Consider the following 18,220-nt stretch of genomic DNA (forward strand, 5'->3'; position numbering starts at 1 on the left):
AAAGTCTATGAGGCTGTTTGATCATATCTTTAGTCCTGACACTGTGTGTCCCAGAGCACAGCAGCATTGATGGGGCAGTTAGTGTGTGTGTGTGACGTCTCTCTTAAAGAACAATCCACGTGCCTCTGTCATTGTCAGCTAACACCTGAAGAGATGAACCTGCAATGACCAGAAAAACACAAACTTAGCAATATATATATATATACAGATACATACACACATACACATATACACTAACTGACCACTTTATTAGGTACACCTTTACACCTACTTATTCATGTGATTATCTAATCAGCCAATCGTGTTGCAGTAGTGCAATGTATAACATCAGGCAGATATAGATCAGGAGCGTCTGATGGTTGATGTGAACATTAGCTGAAGCTCCTGACCTGTATCTGCCTGATTTTATGCACTGCTGCAATAACGTTGAACATCTCCTAACAAGGCCACATGTCAAGGTCTGGGTAGATTAGATGGTAAGCGAACAATCAGTTCTCATAGTCAACATGTTGAATGCAGGAGAAATGGGCAGGAGTAAAGACCTGAGCGACTTTTACAAGGGCCAAATTGTTATGGCCAGATGACTGTGTCAGAACATCTCTGAAATGGCAAGGCTTGTGTGGTACTCCCGGTCAGCAGGGGTGAGTACCTACTGACAGTGGTCCGAGGGGGGACAAACAACAAACTGGCGACAGGGTGTTGGGCGCCCAAGGCTCATCATTGCACAAGGGCAACAAAGTCTATCTGTCTGGTCCGAACTGATAGAAGGTCTACTGTGGCACAAGTTACAGAAAATTTTAATGATGGTTATGGGAGGAATGTGTCACAACACACAGTGCATCACACCCTACTGCGTATGGAGCTGCGTAGCCATCAGAGTGCCTATGATGACCCCTGTCCACCGTTGAAAGCGCCTACAATGGGCACGCGAGCGTCGGAACTGGATCTTGGAGCTGTGGAAGAAGGTCGCCTGGTCTGATGAGTCCTGTTTTCTTTTACATCGCATGGACGGCCATGTATGTGTACACTGTTTACCTGGGGAAGTGATGGCACCAGGATGCACTGTGGGAAGATGACAGGCCGGTGGAGGGAGTGTGATGCTCTGAGCAATGTTCTGCTGGTAATCCCTGGGTCCGGCCATTCAAGTGGACATCAATTTGACACGTACTACTTACCTAAACACCGTTGCAGACCAGGTTCACCCCTTCATGACAATGGTATTCCCTGATGGCAGTAGCCTCTTTCAGCGGGATAATGTGCCCTGCCACACTGCACACATTGTTCGGGAATGGTTTGAGGAACATGATGAAGAGTTCAGGGTGTCTCAATCCAATTGAGCATCTGTGGGATGTGTTGAACCAACAAGTCTGATCCACGGCGGCTCCATCTCGCAACTTACAGGACTTGAAGGATCTGCTGCTAATGTCTTGGTGCCAAATACCACAGGACACCTTCAGGGGTCTTGTAGAGTACATGCCTCGGCGGGTCTGCGCTGTCTTGGTGGCACGTGAAGGACCAACCTCATCAGTGTATATGCAGTAGATTTTGTGTAATTTGTAATGTTTACATTCTGCATTAATGGCGCTAATGCGCTAAATGTGGTAACCCTCTGTTATTGTATTTTATGATGAAACTGATACTACTGCAAAGATGAGTGTATAACGGTGTCAGAAAGGCATATATGAGCAGAATACAGGCAAAGAAATGATGATTAGAGGCATATTTTTTTTTGGGGGGGTATTTTTCCCCTTTTTCTCCCAATTTGGAATGCCCAATTCCCAATGCGCTCCAAGTCCTCGTGGTGGCGTAGTGATTCGCCTCAGTCCGGGTGGCGGAGGACGAATCCCAGTTGCCTCTGCGTCTGAGACAGTCAACCCGCGCATCTTATCACGTGGCTTGTTGAGCGTGTTGCCACGGAGACATAGCGTGTGTGGAGGCTTCACGCCATCCACCGCGACAACCACGCTCAATTCACCATGCGCCCCACCGAGAACAAACCACATTATAGCGACCACGAGGAGGTTACCCCATGTGACTCTACCCTCCCTAGCAACTGGGCCAATTTCGTTGCTTAGGAGACCTGGCTGGAGTCACTAAGCACACCCTGGGATTCGAACTAGCGAACTCCAGGGGTGGTAGCCAGCGTATTTTACCACTGAGCTACCCAGGCCCCTGATTAGAGGCATATTTAACTTTGGATGGATGTATGAGGGGCTTTTGGAGAAAAACTGCACATGAACGAAGCAGAATATCAAACAACATAGTGAATGGGCACTAAATTTGGTACCTTTTGTGAACTAATTAAAAACAATTATAAAAAAAACAAAAAAAAAAACAAATCACACAATATGCTCTTAGAAAAAATCTTCTTGAGAGGTTGCGCTGGCAAGCTGTTTCAAACCACCAAAACAAACTCAAAAACATCTTTGTTTTTATTCTAAATGACGTCAAACTCATTTCTTCGACTTCGCTAGAAGTGTATCACAGACTTATGGGTATGACAACTAAATTAGCTTCATTTAAGAAAGTCAATGGGAGGTTTGAGTGTAGTACACACCTTTGTGCAAAGCTTCATTGGTCATGCGATTGATGTAGCGTGAGCTGCTCTCTGGGACGAGCCACCTCATGACAGTGTTCACACATGACTTCCTGTAAGAGCTCCACACACTTCCACTGAGACACAACAAACACATGAGAAACAATCGTAAAGAGAATAAGAGAAACAGACAAACAGCAAGTGCTGGTCAAGGCTCATGAGCAGTGTATTCTCGGGCCGTTACCTTGTTTGACCTTTGACCTCGGTGAGGTCACCCACACCAACTGTGCGACACGCTCCTGTGTTTAAATCCCAACTGACCTGCAAACTGGAGTGATAGGACTTGGGTCTGGAAAGAGATAGACGATAATACCCCTTATCGTATATCATAATAAAATATCGGCATTCATCAAATCATGTTCATTAAATATTTTTTTTCGATATAGATAAAAACTCACTGACTAATATGATATGATATAAACCTTTGGATCCAAAAGTGGCCATCAAATGTATACATCTGTGTCATGATATGCTGACTTTCAATACATGTCTATGGGATGTCCTTTCGATAGCGAAGTAAATGTATGTATGTGTACCTGCAGTGTTCATCCTCACAGTTAGAGAAGGCCAGCAGTAAAAGTCCAATGTTTATCACCACTATGTTAGTCTCTGGACAAACCTGTTGTCATAGAAACAAAGAACACATGCATTACCCCAAATAATATTACCCGAATCACATTTACTTTCCAATTCCTAGCGGCAAAAATAAAAAAGATTTTCCAACACAGCACACAAACTAGAGCAGTTTTTCTATGAACAAATAATAACTCTTCCACACACCTCGAGGATGACGACATCATAATCACTGAAGGAGCAGAACTGAGAGCCCCAATCAGCATCATTCCTGATGACCTCATTAATCAGATACTCAAAATCCAGCGTCAGCTGCTCGACACACACACACTGAGACAACAAAGAGAATGTTTATTAGCTCATTAAACACTGACAGTGTGTTTGTGTGGTAGCATTGTATTTAACATGCATATAAACACACACCTGACCACTGTATTGTCCGGTCACCAGCTGTAAATTTCGCCCCTTTAGATCGGTCACAGTGAACGGAAGCTGAACTTTATCATCTTCCTCTCCTACAGAAAAGAGAGATTTTCTATTAAAGTCCAGTCACATGGTAGGGAATGTGCGTTCAGATCAGAGGTCGCACTACAAATAAGTAGGTGGTGATATGCACGAAGAATGTGAATTGCCAAAAACGAAAGAACTCTTAGGAGAGAAGAGTGGTTAGGAGGACTGGTTGAAAGTGGAGATTTATTGTAAAAAAGGACTCACTCACACCTATCATATCACTGAGGAACAGGGAACCTGGGTGATATGTGGTGGGGGCTTTGCCAGGTAGTATGCCATATGGAACCGGTGGCACCGAGTTAGTGAGAGATACAGTGCCAGCGGGGCACTGAGTACGCATCTTCAATGCCAGCTGGCCAACGAGCTGGCGCGTATGGTCGTGTCGAGGTATTATGACATATAGAACCCTGGCTGCAAGTAATTATGAAGGAAGGATGACTGGATGGGAAGACAAGGATGAGAGGCATTGGAGGGGATCTGGTGTCCAGCTGCGGGGGGTGGCAGGGAGACGTCACTGACCGCTGCCCCACCACCAGGAGATGTTCCGGGATTAATGGGGCGAAACACTGAAGATAGGTGGCTCCCGGCTGATGACCCCGCAGCTGGGCTGAAGGCACTGGTGGAGGTGCGGCAGGCAATAATGCCCGGCAGGTTATTACAGCTACTCGTGCATCTGTTTTAGACATGGATTAAACCACAGGAGTCGTATGGATTACTTTTATGCTGCCTTTATGTGCTTTTTGAGCTTCAAAGTTTTGATTCATTTGCATTGTATGGACCTACAAAGCTGAAACATTCTCCGAACAAATATTCGTTTGTGAAGATTTTTCGAAGACCCTAACATCAAGTAACTGATGAGAGAATTTTCATTTTTTGGGTGAACTATTTCTTTAATTTTGGAGTTATTTTATGTTATTTGCAGTTATGTTAACACAATTTTTTTATTAGGTTTTCCTTGACAATAATACCACTGGTCTGCTGTAGTACCATTTGTCTGTTCTGACGCTCCGGGCTGCTGTAGTCTGTATCTCAGAGTGGTGTAGTTGACATAAGCTGGCTCGGATGGAGAGGAAGATGATGTTGAAGACTCATGAGCATTAGGAGACTGAGAGGACACAGAGGACGTGGACCCCGGAGACATGACTGCTTTACACGTTGCGCTTTCCTTCGCCTCTGTAGGCGGAGCTAAACTTTGTTTCTGTCCTGAAGAGGAGGTAGAGGGTCCGGGGACCTCCACATCTCGGTCTTCCTCTTCTTTCTCTTTGACTTTGCACCTGTCATGATCTCTCTTTTGTCCATAAGCGTCTCCATCTCTTGCTCCGGCCTGAGCTCGGCGGAAAATATCAGCCGCAAACTCTCTGGCTCGCACAGCGGCCTGTGATTGGCCGGGAGAGTACGAAGAGACATGAGGCTTTATATGCCTGAAGTCAGGTGACCCCTGAGACGAGGCTGATGACGATGAGGATGAAGATGGAGAGGTAGGTCCAGCAGGAGTAGAAGAACAGGAGGAAGAAGAAGGGACTTCTCTCTTTCTGTACAGAATCTGATTATTCTGACCGTCCTGTTGCCCATTTCCTGCAGAGAAAGAGAGAGAGTGTGAGGAAGCTACTTTGAAACTAGTTTGCTAGAAGAAAACTAAATTTTAATTAAGTAATTTAAATTAGGGCTGGGAAATTTAACAATTAAATTATTATTTTTTTTAAACGTATGCAATTAAAGGTGCTGTAAGCGATCTGAGGTATTCTACTTCCACAAGACTGAGCCGTTGGGATTAGCCACGCCCCCTCTTTCCAAAACCCAAACTCCAAAAATACCAAAATGAGCTTTATTGAGAGCAGAAACGAAAAAACCAGTAGCAAAATAGCGCCCTCAACTGACAACTTTTATGAACAACATGGCATAAAAACGCATTATGCCTCAATAATTTGCTGCAAATATAATACTATGAAAACGCTATAATGCAGCATCACCTGAAACGCTCAAGCCTCGGTCACACTGCCCATGACATCACGCGAGACAGCGACACCATCCCATTCATTTTCAATGATAGCACAGTGACTTCCGGCGACACGAGCTGTTGCGGCCGTTGGCGACAGAGAACGCCGTGGAGAGTGACAAGACAAGTTGAGAAAATTTCAACTTTACGCAAATGATGAGCGACATTCACGAGCGACTGCCAATGAGAGTGATGACAGCGGAGCTCACGTCATCTGTCTCCTGGCAGACTGGAGACGAGTGCAGGCAAGATGGAGAAGTTTCAGCTTCGTGAAGGATTTTTACTTGTCTTTAACCACATGCATGGATTTAATAAAACGTTGATGCGTGGAAAAGCGTGTCAGAAACGGTCTGCATTCTGAGTGAGTTTGATTCGTTCATTCATGACCAATTGATCGTCTTGTTAATGATTCAATACACTGAACACTGCTGCGTGTTTTATAAACACTCTTCACTCCAGAATATATCATTTTAGAGACATCAGAATTGACGCTGGAGATAGGATGGATTACTTTTATGCTGACTATCAGTGCTTTTTGGACCTACAAATATCTAATCACCATCCACTCCCATTCTAAGGACCTGCTGAGCCTGGATCTTTTTCTACGAATCTTCAAAAGTGTTTTGCAGAATAAAGCAAGTCATACACATCTGGGATGGCATGAGGGTGAGTAAATCCCTTTAATTAGTTAAAACATTTTAAATTGATTCACAGCCCTAATTTATTTCACACTTAATGTATAATATATATAAATTGTATTATTTATTAATATACAAATACATTATAATTAATTTACTCAAATACAAGCTATTCATATTTAGAGCAGGTAAATCACCTTTAAGGTGTCTTTTAAAAAAAAGTTATTTACTACAAAACCTAACTAATAAAACTGAAGCTAATTCATATATTTGTAACCATTTATTTCACTACATAATCATCATATTTAATAAGTAAATATACAATACATTTTACAAATTAAACATCCTAATTTACATAACTGAATCAAAAACAGTGATAAACAGAGGAAAAAATGAAAAAGAATCACATGAACTGAGAACACTTTTAAGTTTTTCATTATTGACAAATGAATCAGTGATTCCTTTTTGAACAATTTCTTTGAAATGAATCATCCAAACAAACCAAACGGCTAAAATGATTTTTTTTTAAAATACTTTCTTCTATCCCAGCTTAATAATATGCAGAGACAACTATAAGTAAGCCATTCATAGATTAATTTTCTCCGAAACTGTAAACACGGGGGTCTGGGTAACTCAGCGAGTATTGATGCTGACTATCACCCCTGGAGTCACGAGTTCGAATCCAAGGTGTGCTGAATGACTCCGGCCAGGTCTCCTGAGCAACCAAATTGGCCCGGTTGCTAGGGAGGGTAGAGTCACATGGACTGCTTTTAACCTCCTCGTGGTCACGATTAGTGGTTCTCGCTCTCAATGGGGCACGTGGTAATTTGTACATGGATCGTGGAGAGTAGCATGAGCCTCCACATGCTGTGAGTCTCCGCGGTGTCATGCACAACGAGTCACATGATAAGATGCGCGGATTGACGGTCTCAGAAGCGGAGGCAACTGAGACTTGTCCTCCACCACTCGGATTGAGGTGAATACACCACGAGGACTTACTAAGTAGTGGGAATTGGGCATTCCGAATTGGGAGAAAAGGGGATAAAAAAAAAAACAAACAAAAAAACTGTAAACACTATGTTTCTGTGGCGCTATAAAAATTCCTGTGTTTTGAGCAACCCGCTTAGACCTGCCCCAACATCGTTACTCTAGCAATCCCGTGAGTTAGGGGCGGGACTATCTGACTGTTTGAACAAAGGCAGATGAGGGGCGTATTCTGAAAGCTATTTTGAAAACATTGTTTATTTTTGCCATTCCGTTCGGTGGCACTAGTGTGGCAGAAATGACATACTTCAGCTTTAACACTACTTCCAACCAGAGGGCATTCTGGGAGAGCGTGTTTGATTATTGCCTTAGCTCGCTTTGTTAACAATAAAATGTGACTGAGAAAAAAAATTAACTCCATTGTTGGCAAAAAATAGCTTGTTACTGAAAAAACTATGCTATTTTAAAAACTACTCTCACTCTACTGAAAATGTAAAGGGATATTTCACCCAAAAATTAAAATTCTGTCATCATTTACTCACCCTCATGCCATCCTAGATGTGGTTGACTTTCTTCTGCTGAACACAAATGAAGATTTTTAGAAGAATATTTCAGCTCTGTAGGTCCATACAATGCAAGTGAATGGTGGCCAGAACTTTGAAGCTCCAAAAAGTACATAAATGCAACATAAAAGTAATCCATACGACTCCAGTGGTTTAATCCATGTCTTCAGAAGTTATATGATAGGTGTGGGTCCTTTTTTTACTATAGATCTCCATTGTTCACGAGGTCTTCTTCTGTTTTTGTTTTTTTTCCTTCGATTCGCATTCTTTGTGCATATAGCCACTTACTGGGCTGTTGTCCAAATAGGATTTATTTATCCTTTATTCCTCACTTTTTTATCTCTTTCTCCTCCCTGCCCAGTAGGTGGCAATATGCACGAAGAATGCAAATCATTAAAAAACAGAAGAGATTTATAGTAAAATAGGACTTAAATATTGATCTGTTTCTCACCCACATCATATCGCTTATGAAGACATGGATTAAACCACTTGAGTCTTATGGATCACTTTTATGCTGCCTTTATGTGCTTTTTGGAGCTTCAGCATTAAATGGACCAACAGAGCTGAAATATTTTTCTAAAAATCTTCGTTTGTGTTCAGCAGAAGAAAGAAAGTCATACACATCTGGGATGGCATGAGGGTGAGTAAATGAGAGAATTTTTATTTTTGGGTGAACTGTCCCTTTAAGTTAGTAGTGACACCTCTATTAGTTAGAGACTCTCCGATGCTGGTCAAAATTCACAAAGGCAAGTGCTAAGTTTGGAATACCACACTACTCATATATAAACACAGCAAAAATATAAAAAGTAGTATGGTAATATGCTATTCTGAAAAGAGCAAACCACACACAAGGACACAGAGAAAGAAACGGTGTTGTACCTGGACAGAGTGAGATGGCACAGGCCACCAGAGAGTAGCTGGTGTTCAGTAGAATCACCTGGTCTTTCTTCAGCTGCAGTGCGGGCTGGAACGTTGGGAACGGATAAACCACCTGATAGCGAGCATTCAGAACATAACCGTGCTGCAGACACTCCCCTCCTACACACACATGACCAGAAAGAGAGTGTAGAGACCATAAATGATTTAAAGCGACAGTTCACCCAGAAAGGAAAATTCTGTCATCATTTCACTCACCCTCAAGTTGCTCCAAACCCATATGACTTTATTTCCTTTGACTGAAAATCTTCCCCTTTTCAAATATGGCATGATAAAAAGCATTGCACCAGGTTTGATATCAGTGATGGGACACACACGATTCTTTTTAGGTCTTATGTGAAATTAACACAAGTCTGTTCCTCACAAAAAGCTATCCTATGGCTTCAGAAGACTTGGAATATAGTGCACAAGTTATGTGGACTGCTTTATGATACTTTCATGGTGCTTTTTGGAGCTTCACAGTCCATGGTCACAATATGCGTTCACTGAATGGAAAAAAGCAGTATGAACATTCTTCAAAATATCTCCTTTTGAGTTTGGAACAACATGAGGATCAGGATGAGTAAATGATGACAGAACTTAAAATTTGTCTTTAATGTGTGACAATATTGTGTGTATACCTGTGCGTATGGTAGATACAGAGGAGGTGGGGCAGCACTGTTTGCAGGGTTGTGCTGGAGGCATTGAGGTGATGGTAATGTAAATGTCCCTGTTGTTCTCGTCGCTCATCATCATGTTCATCAGGGCTGAACTGGAGCTACGCGTGCTGAAACACAAAAACAGAGCTCATGTTTAGATATGTGGACACTTAAAAAAATACAATGTAGAGGAGGGAGAGAGACTCTTACTTAAAGCCAAAGACGACCAGCTTGGAATGATCATTGTGCCACTCACACACAGTCAAATAGAGATCACTGTAAATATCCTCACCTGCAAACAATCGCACATGATGCACCTGCACAAAGAGACACACATAATGATCACCTGTTTCCTCCTCTTACATAAAGGCCCCTAAGGAGGCTCTTGCTGTTTAAAACTAAGTCTAAAGAGTGTAAAGTTAAACTTCCCAGTGGCTGATTGTTCCATGCAGAAATGTATTCAAGAAATCAAACATAACGAGAGAAGTCACAGATGTGTAATGTGTGAGGTTTAGCACTGCTCTGACACTCAGTGTTTGACTGGTACCTGTTTGAGGCGGCTGTGCAGGTTAAACTCCCACCAGTACAGGTGATACGTGTAGAAGGAGAAATCGTCATCTTCTCCACAGTCACTTGTGTAAGACAGCACATAACGACCACACTTAGTGAAGCCCAGGAAGATGTGCCTGTGACAGCAGAGAAACCTTTAAACATTGACTGAAGGAAGTTTCAATTACACTCCACATGCTGGAATTCTACATAAATGACACCAGAAAGATAGTATGCACTATTTACTGCAGCTTAAGTACACATTTTTACAATCAGGTGTTACCTAAATGACAAAGGCAATAATGAGTTGAAAAAGAATGCAGTATGAAACAATAGATAAACAACAGTTGTATGCCACATGTTACAACAGAGTCCATCTTTGTTTTACTAACTAGCTTAGTTCAGGTACACTGGTACCATCACCATTTATTTTACAATTGTTTTAGGGATGCATACATGTATCAGCCACCGATGTTTATCAGCCAATTTAAAACCATCAGCAAACTTCAGGCTCGCAGCAATGTTTTTATTGAAAAGCAGCGGCTTCCTTCGTGATGTCCTGCTTGGACATCATGCCTGTTTAATGTTTTCCGTATAGTAGACTCATGAACAGAGATGTTAACCAGTTCCAATGATTCCTTCAAGTCTTGATCTGTCACTCTAGGGTTCTTTTTTACCTCACTGAGCATTCTGCGGTGTGCCCTTTGAGTCATCTTGGCTGGACGGCCACTTCTAGAGAGAGTACCCATAGTACTAAATCATTTCCATTTATAGACAGTTTGTCTGACTGTGGACAGATGAATATCTAACCTCTTCGAGATAACTTTGTAACCCTTTCCAGCTTTATGCAAAGCAACAGTTCTTGATCGTAGGTCTTCTGAGATCTCTTTTTTGTGAGGTATGGTCCATGTCAGCAGATGCTTCTTGTGAATGGCAAACTCAAAATGTTTGAGTGCTTTTTATAAGTCAAAGTAGTTTTAACCCACACCTCCAGTCTCGTTTAACTAGATGGTCCATGTCAGCAGATGATCCTTGAGAATATATATATATATATATATATATATATATATATATATATATGTGTGTGTGTGTGTATACAAAATAACTTATTTTGTAGCTGTATTATTTATGCTATTCTGAACATGGAGTATGTCTCAGTGTCTTATGAAAGTGAGTTTTACATTTTGACAAAAGATTTGTAAAAAAAACAAAAAAAAAAACACCAATTATTTTGATTAAACTAGCCAAGAAATTGTAATACTGATTCTCCATGTGACAATGTGAATGTGTATGGTGACAATGGAGGGGACAGACCACATCTTCTCACCCTGCTCTGAGGAACTCCTCACTGACGATGGTTTTCAGAGGGACACACACACGAGGAGGAAGTTTCCGGAAGAACCGCTGAGAGAGCTGTCCATTCAGCTGACAGAGAGAAAACATTTTAATATAGTTAAAGACTAAAGCAATGGAAGCAAATATGTTAAGGGAAATCTCAGTCATATTAACAGTGATACAAAGCTGGTTTGTCAATCACAGCAGGTAGACAATTGCTGCAGGTGCTTGTGCATTAGAACATTTATTTGGATGTGTCAAATACTTGCTTCACATCTAGTAAATCAAATCTTGTACTGTGCTATACGTGTACAGCAGGAACAGAGAGGGCATGTACAGGATTCATTCACTTCTTATACAGTATAGAATAAGTGTAAAACATTCATTCATAAGTCTCAGTAGCTAGATCTATAAGAGTTATCACTGAAAGCTCTCTTTCTCTATCTTACAGTGTACTGTTTATTAAATAACAAGGCCACAATGTATCACTGTTGAATGTCATGGACCAGACATGAGATAGCACATCATGAAGACAATCAGAAACAGCCTCGCAGCTGATGAATACCTAGACATTTATATTTAGATAAACTCTAAGGGACACATAGCGTTTAATGAGGCTACAGCTAAACATGCTAATAACACACTCATTATTATCTACATTACGCATTGAGGAAGTAACATTTCACGCAACGAAAACGACTGTTTGGTTCACGTTCTCTCTTTCTCCCTACCCGTCCACGCGTGAGAAGTTTGATAAGGTGATCTTTGTGTTTTCTCTGTTGTTTTTGTTTGTTGTCATCTTTCTCAGATTTTGAGCTGGGCGCCATATTGGACTTTTGCCGACTCCTTCGATTTGCCCTCAGTCCCGCCCACTCAGCTAATCGATTGGTTCAGTGACCCCTATCGAGTGCATTGATTGGATAAAATAGCTGTCAATCAATAATGTGGGTGGGTGTTATGCCCGTTTTTACGCGTTTCATTGGACGTCCCCATGGAGCGCTGAATATTATTTATCCAATCAAACAATTATGTTATTTTATTTTATTTTATTTTTATTTTATTTTTTTAATTATTTTTTAAACAAAACAAAAAATATTGTAAGTAGTTTCATATCAGTCAGCTGATCACTTAAAGGAAAGTGTCAAGTCCTGAATTTATGTTATACTAAAGTGAATGAAAAGTTTAACTGATTTAGAATATAGTTTTCTTTATTATTGTGTTGTTTTTTTGTAATACTGTCACGGCTACAGGGCTTTATCCAGTGTTGGGTGTAATGCATTACTAAGTAATTAATTACTGTAATTAAATTACTTTTTCAGTGAAAAAAGTAAAGTAAGGGATTACTCTTAATTTTTCCATCATTTAATTACAGTTACTTCTGATGTAATTGTGTTAAATAGACTATAGACTCTAGAACAATTCTATATAAAACAATAGTGAATATAAAATCGAAACTGAATGTCTTATCTTAAAATGTATGTTTTCTAATTTAACACTGACCCTTTAAATTCTTTGGCCAGTTCATGAATAATTTATGTGATTTTATGTGATTTATTTGAAAGAATTAAAAGAACAGTTTCATGTCTATCCTTGTATTTTTCATCTGGTCGAGGTTGATACGGCTTTTAGAAAGTAATTATTAATAAGTAATTAATTACTTTTCAGACAGAGTAATTGGTACAGTAATCTAATTACACTGTAGAAGATGTAGTTAGTAGTTAGTAATTAATTACTTTTTTAGAGTAACTTACCCAAAACTGGCTTTATCATAAACCGTGTGTCGTTTAACCTTAAACCTACTTTATAAGGTCTGAAAGGGCGAGTCTCCCCTGAAATAGCTGAGACATGAGTGTTTTTGTCAGACTTATCTCTTCCTTTTTTCCAAATTGAATTTTAATTGGTAATATTGTAAGATTGTATGCTTTTAAGCGTATACATCCGAACGTACACATGTAGCGTCCCAAACCCATGTTAAGAATTTTATGAGGCTTCATTGACATGACTATTGTAATTCATATATTATCAATATTATTAGATATTCAATAATACTAAAGCTGATTGCAATGTAATAACTATTATAATTCAAATCTGCATTCAACTCACTTGTGCCGAGTTCAGTGAACGCATGGGTGGAGCAGCGCATGTTTGCTCCTCCTCCCTAATTATAAATCCAAAAAGGGCGGGGTTTAAAACCGACCGACAGGAATCATGGCGTCGTTGGTGGGTCGTCTCTCTCGGGCTGTTTACATTAGAAATACAGCTACATTGGGTCGCAACGCTGGACCAAAGTCTGTGAATGCGACAGGGACGACTCTCAGCCGAACCGCCGTGTCATCCACATCGGGGGCCATTCTTCCCAAACCGGACAAGGTGCGTTTATATTTCTAAACATTGACGCTGGGTGCTGCCCCTTTAGGGACGCATTAACCGTGGTTCTTGCGAGCCAATGAAAATGAAGAAAAGCTTGACTGACATGACCGAAGGCCAATCATATTCTTGGATCTACACACTTTTTTTAAAAAATTGTATTTGTTATTTTTTTATATATAAAATAAGGAAGCATTTCGTGTACGGTTGTTTATATTATTAATTATTCAACGAAAAAATTGACAGTTTAACGACTGTGTTTTCTTTTTTTATTGAGAAACTAACAATCAATTATTCATGGCGCAATCTGCATTATCTCAAATGACAATTGACAGACAGCCGTACGTTTCTGGAAAACAACAACAATAAATAAATAATAATAATAATAATAATAATAATAATAAAACAACTACATGGTGTATGATTTTTTTATAAGGTTCCGTTCGGACTGATCCGCATGACTGTGGTGGTGGTGCCGTTCCTTTATGTCGGGACTTGGATCAGCAAGTATTTCGCTGCTCTGCTAGAGGAACACGAGATTTTCGTCCCAGATGATGACGATGATGATGACTGAGAAGGTACATGAGGAACCCACCCAACTTTCAATCCCAGAACGTTCTGGTAACATTAGTTTATGGTTATATATGGGGATGCACCGATGTATCAGCTGCCGATATTTACCGGCCAATTATTGACCAAATTAAAACCATCGACATATCTGCAATGAAACGCAGACATGAAAACCGATGGTTTATTTATAATTAATTAGTAACAAACTTTGTAAAAACTCTGTGAATTCAAATGCACAATCCAGAAATAATAAGAGCCACAGTATGTAGAAGGGTTGGCAGTCCTAAGAACAATATGTCATATTTAATTTTAATTCTTTATCGTTCTCATGTTAATGTGGAAAATCCATCATATGTTACATTTGTGGAAACGGCACTTATCTACAGGCCACTTGATGAGTAAAACCATCCAAAAACGCTTTGAAACCAGCAGACTTTGACATCTGCGATATCGTAATGATATCAATTAATGCTGCATGATTGATTGAATTAAGATTGAAATTGCAATATGCCTTGCGCGATTGCTAAACATTAAAAGGATGTGCTTTAAAACTGCAAAAACAGAGGTGCAACATATTTTAGAAGAATAAAATAAAAATTTCATGTCAATCATCATGTTATCATATTTAGTCATTTTTTGTATCTTTTTATCTTGTATGTAACTTTCACTGTCGCTCTCTTTAAAAAATTTGGCCTGTCGTGTTCAACAGATCCAATGTTCAGTGGAAATCATAAATTGTTAGAACAATAAAAAAGCTTTTGTACCTCATTTTCATTTTTAAACATTCCGAAGTAAAACAGTGATCTGATGATAAAGTGAGATAAGTGGAAAAATATCAGTATCATTATCGGCTTATAGTTTTTTGTTAAAATCGATATTTCATTTTTAGACATAAACAGCGATCTGATTACAAAATAAGATGTGGCAAAATATCGGTATCGTTATCGGCTTATAGTTTTTTTTTGTTGTTAAAATCGATATTGGCTAAAATGTTCATTTTTAGAGATAAACAGTGATCTGATGACAAAATAAGATAAGTGGCAAAATATCTGTATCGTTATCGGCTTATAGGTTTTTTTTGTTCAAATCGGTATCGGACAAAACTTCATTTTTAAACATTCCAAAGTAAAACAGTGATCTGATGACAAAATAAGATAAGTGGAAAAATATCTGTATCGTTATCAGCTTATAGGTTTTTTTTGTTAAAATCGGTATCGGACAAAACTTCATTTTTAAACATTCCAAAGTAAAACAGTGATCTGATGACAAAATAAGATAAGTGGAAAAATATCGGTATCGTTATCGGCTTATAGTTTTTTGTTAAAATCGGTATCAGCCAAAACTTGTCATTTTTAAACATAAACAGTGATCTGATGACAAAATAAGATAAGTGGAAAAATATCGGTATTGTTATCGGCTTATATATATATATATATTTTTAAAATCGATATTGGCTAAAATGTTCATTTTTAGACATAAACAGTGATCTGATGACAAAATTAGATAAGTGGCAAAATATCGGTATTGTTATTGGCTTATAGTTTTCTGTTAAAATCGGTATCGGACGAAACTTTTAATTTGTAAACATTCCGAAGTAAAACAGTGATCTGATGACAAAATAAGATAAGTGGAAAAATATCGGTATCGTTATTGGCTTATAGTTTTTTGTTAAAATCGGTATCGGACGAAACTTTTAATTTTTAAACATAAACAGTGATCTGATGACATAATAAGATAAGTGGAAAAATATCACTATTGGCTTATAGTTTTTTGTTAAAATCGGTATTAGACAAAAATTTTCATATTGGTGCATCCCTAGTTTTATATATATATATATATATATATATATATATATATATATATATCAGAATAACCAATGGGGAACCACACACTGACACTGAAGAAGCATTCTATGTTTGCAGAGAAAAGCATCTTATTACAGTACATTTATTTACTAAATATCCCATATATTTATAAATGCAGTCTCTGTAAAACTATTTAAAAATAAATAACTTAAAAAAAACAACATTATCCAGTAATCACAAACGACTGGAAAAATAATTGAAATGGCAACCTTATTATGACTGTGTGTATGTGGTGTGGTAACGCTCATGTTGATGTTTCACTCCAGCAGTCTGAAGATCTTCGGGGTGCTGCAGGACTGCTGCAGATGACAAGTACATTTATGCAATAATGAAGACCGCCAACATGCACTTGTGTTTATATTTCTGCATTACACTAACTCTTATCCAGGAGCCAAAGCTTGAGTTTATTTTTTAACTTTTGAAATGTTGTCAGAGGGAATATCATTTGAGGCTACCTTCACATCACTAGCCTCTCGTCTATTTAATAAAGTGTCTGAATGTTAGTTGATGGTAAAGTTTGTGTTGTGTTACATGTGTGTTAAAAAGTGTGTCTTAGAATTACATTACATTCAGATTCATACACTATCAAACAATTATTATAATGTATAAAATACAGCCCACAAACACCACTCCAACACAGGAAAGTGTTTTTATTCTATTAACTTAAATATTCCAGTCCTTAAATTCAATACCATTGTGGTTTCTAACAAATGCGTAAACGAAAACCATAGTGAGGGGCATATTCATGGTAGACAAGTGAACTCCATTATTGTGTTCTCATTGGTCGGTGCTGTTGCTTTGACGCTCCTCGTCCAGAGCAGGATTGGTGAGTTTGAGGTGTTGTTTCAGAGAATTAATTTCTCTCTCATGACGGTCCTTCAAGTCACTCAGCTCCACATACACCTCCTTATAGCGCTTGCTCAATGCCTCATTCTCCTACAGAGACAGAGAACACCTGGTAATATCTATATTATTGTTATAAACAATCAATATATCCCTAACCCACAGAATGTGTACCTTAGTAAGGGTTTGAACCTCTTTCCTGAGACAGCTGATTTCCTTGTGTAGATATTCCACCTCGCTCTCCTTTACTCGCAATAACATCTGCAGATGGGCTCATTTAATTAGAGACTACATGGAATATTTTTGGCACTTTTAAAAATCAATTTGTCACACTGCAAGTGTGAAAATGGTGAAATGGTGTTCAGTTATAGCACTTACAATATATACATTCATAAACATTTTAACCTAAAAAATTGATGCTGAAAAAAGTCCATGTTATTTGTCAACTTCCCAACACAAAAACATGCACACGCTGGTGTCACCATTAATTATTTACAAACCACCCACATAAATGGAAAAAATCAATATATTACTGTAAGTTGAGCAAGACGAATGAAACCAAATTGAACAGATTAAATGTAAAATAAAATATCGTAAAATAATGACCTGAAAATTTACTGGAGAACTTATATTGTGAGTTTTCCGTCTATCACCAGTATGTGGCAGTGCTTAACCACAGAACCACTGATCATTACCATCAGATGCCCCGCCCCCTGAAGATGTCACTGCTCTTTAGGGTCACTTAAAGGAGTTTTCTGGGTTCAGTGCAAGTTAAAGGGATAGTTCACCCAAAAATGAAGATTCTTTCATCATTTTCTAGTACTTTTTTTTTTCTCCTACTGAACACAAATGAAGATTTTTAGAAGAATATTTCAGCTCTGTAGGTCCATACAATGCAAGTGAATGGTGACCAGAGCTTTGGAGCTCCAAAAAGCACATAAAAGCAGCATAAAAGTAATCTATACGACTCTAGTGGTTAAATCCATGTCTTCAGAAGTGATATGATAGGTGTGGGTTCACTTGCATTGTATTGACCTACAGAGCTGAAATATTCTTCTAAAAATCTTCATTTGTGTTCTGCAGAAGAAGAAAGTCATACACATCTGGGATGGCATGAGGGTGAGTAAACGATGAGAGAATTTTCATTTTTGGTTGAACTATTCCTTTAAGCTCAGTCGAAAGCATTTGTGGCATGATGTTGATTACCAAAAAAATGTATTTAGACTCGTTTCTCCTTTTCTTTAAAAAAAAAAGCAA

At 38.9% G+C, this 18,220-nt stretch overlaps 3 protein-coding genes across 7 annotated transcripts in view; 1 reads left to right on the top strand and 2 right to left on the bottom strand.

Annotated features, from left to right (window-relative positions):
* LOC127443602 (filaggrin-like) overlaps window positions 1-18,220 on the bottom strand; it is a 51,078-nt gene that overhangs the window by 13,219 nt on the left and 19,639 nt on the right. For 3 of the 4 annotated variants that reach the window (XM_051702277.1, XM_051702276.1, XM_051702275.1), the window contains 2 exons: window positions 17,138-17,224; window positions 16,778-17,056 (listed from right to left, as the gene is read on the bottom strand). The exons of the other annotated variant lie outside the window; for it this stretch is intronic. In XM_051702277.1, the coding sequence (XP_051558237.1) occupies window positions 16,898-17,056; window positions 17,138-17,224 (246 nt within the window). In that variant the 3' untranslated portion in view covers window positions 16,778-16,897. Of the gene's footprint in view, window positions 1-16,777; window positions 17,057-17,137; window positions 17,225-18,220 lie in introns of those variants that run through there. 4 annotated transcript variants of the gene reach the window in all.
* On the bottom strand, window positions 11-12,179 carry LOC127443605 (DDB1- and CUL4-associated factor 15-like). Its single transcript, XM_051702283.1, has 13 exons — window positions 12,050-12,179; window positions 11,311-11,408; window positions 9,982-10,120; window positions 9,645-9,751; window positions 9,417-9,562; window positions 8,740-8,898; window positions 4,667-5,254; window positions 3,593-3,684; window positions 3,377-3,499; window positions 3,133-3,215; window positions 2,781-2,885; window positions 2,558-2,673; window positions 11-159 (listed from the first exon to the last, which is right to left on the bottom strand). The coding sequence occupies exons 1-13, from the start codon at window positions 12,143-12,145 to the stop codon at window positions 104-106; spliced, it is 1,908 nt and encodes a 635-aa protein (XP_051558243.1). The 5' UTR covers window positions 12,146-12,179; the 3' UTR covers window positions 11-103.
* LOC127443607 (essential MCU regulator, mitochondrial-like) lies at window positions 13,484-16,623 on the top strand. 2 transcript variants are annotated; one of them, XM_051702292.1, is made up of 3 exons: window positions 13,484-13,688; window positions 14,122-14,263; window positions 16,390-16,623. In XM_051702292.1, the coding sequence occupies exons 1-2, from the start codon at window positions 13,527-13,529 to the stop codon at window positions 14,257-14,259; spliced, it is 300 nt and encodes a 99-aa protein (XP_051558252.1). In that variant the 5' UTR covers window positions 13,484-13,526; the 3' UTR covers window positions 14,260-14,263; window positions 16,390-16,623. The 2 variants fall into 2 exon arrangements, with proteins under 2 accessions (XP_051558252.1, XP_051558251.1); XM_051702291.1 differs by having other exon boundaries at window positions 13,485-13,688; window positions 16,387-16,623.

Source organism: Myxocyprinus asiaticus, chromosome 7 (assembly GCF_019703515.2).
Source record: "Myxocyprinus asiaticus isolate MX2 ecotype Aquarium Trade chromosome 7, UBuf_Myxa_2, whole genome shotgun sequence".
Lineage (NCBI taxonomy): Eukaryota > Metazoa > Chordata > Actinopteri > Cypriniformes > Catostomidae > Myxocyprinus > Myxocyprinus asiaticus.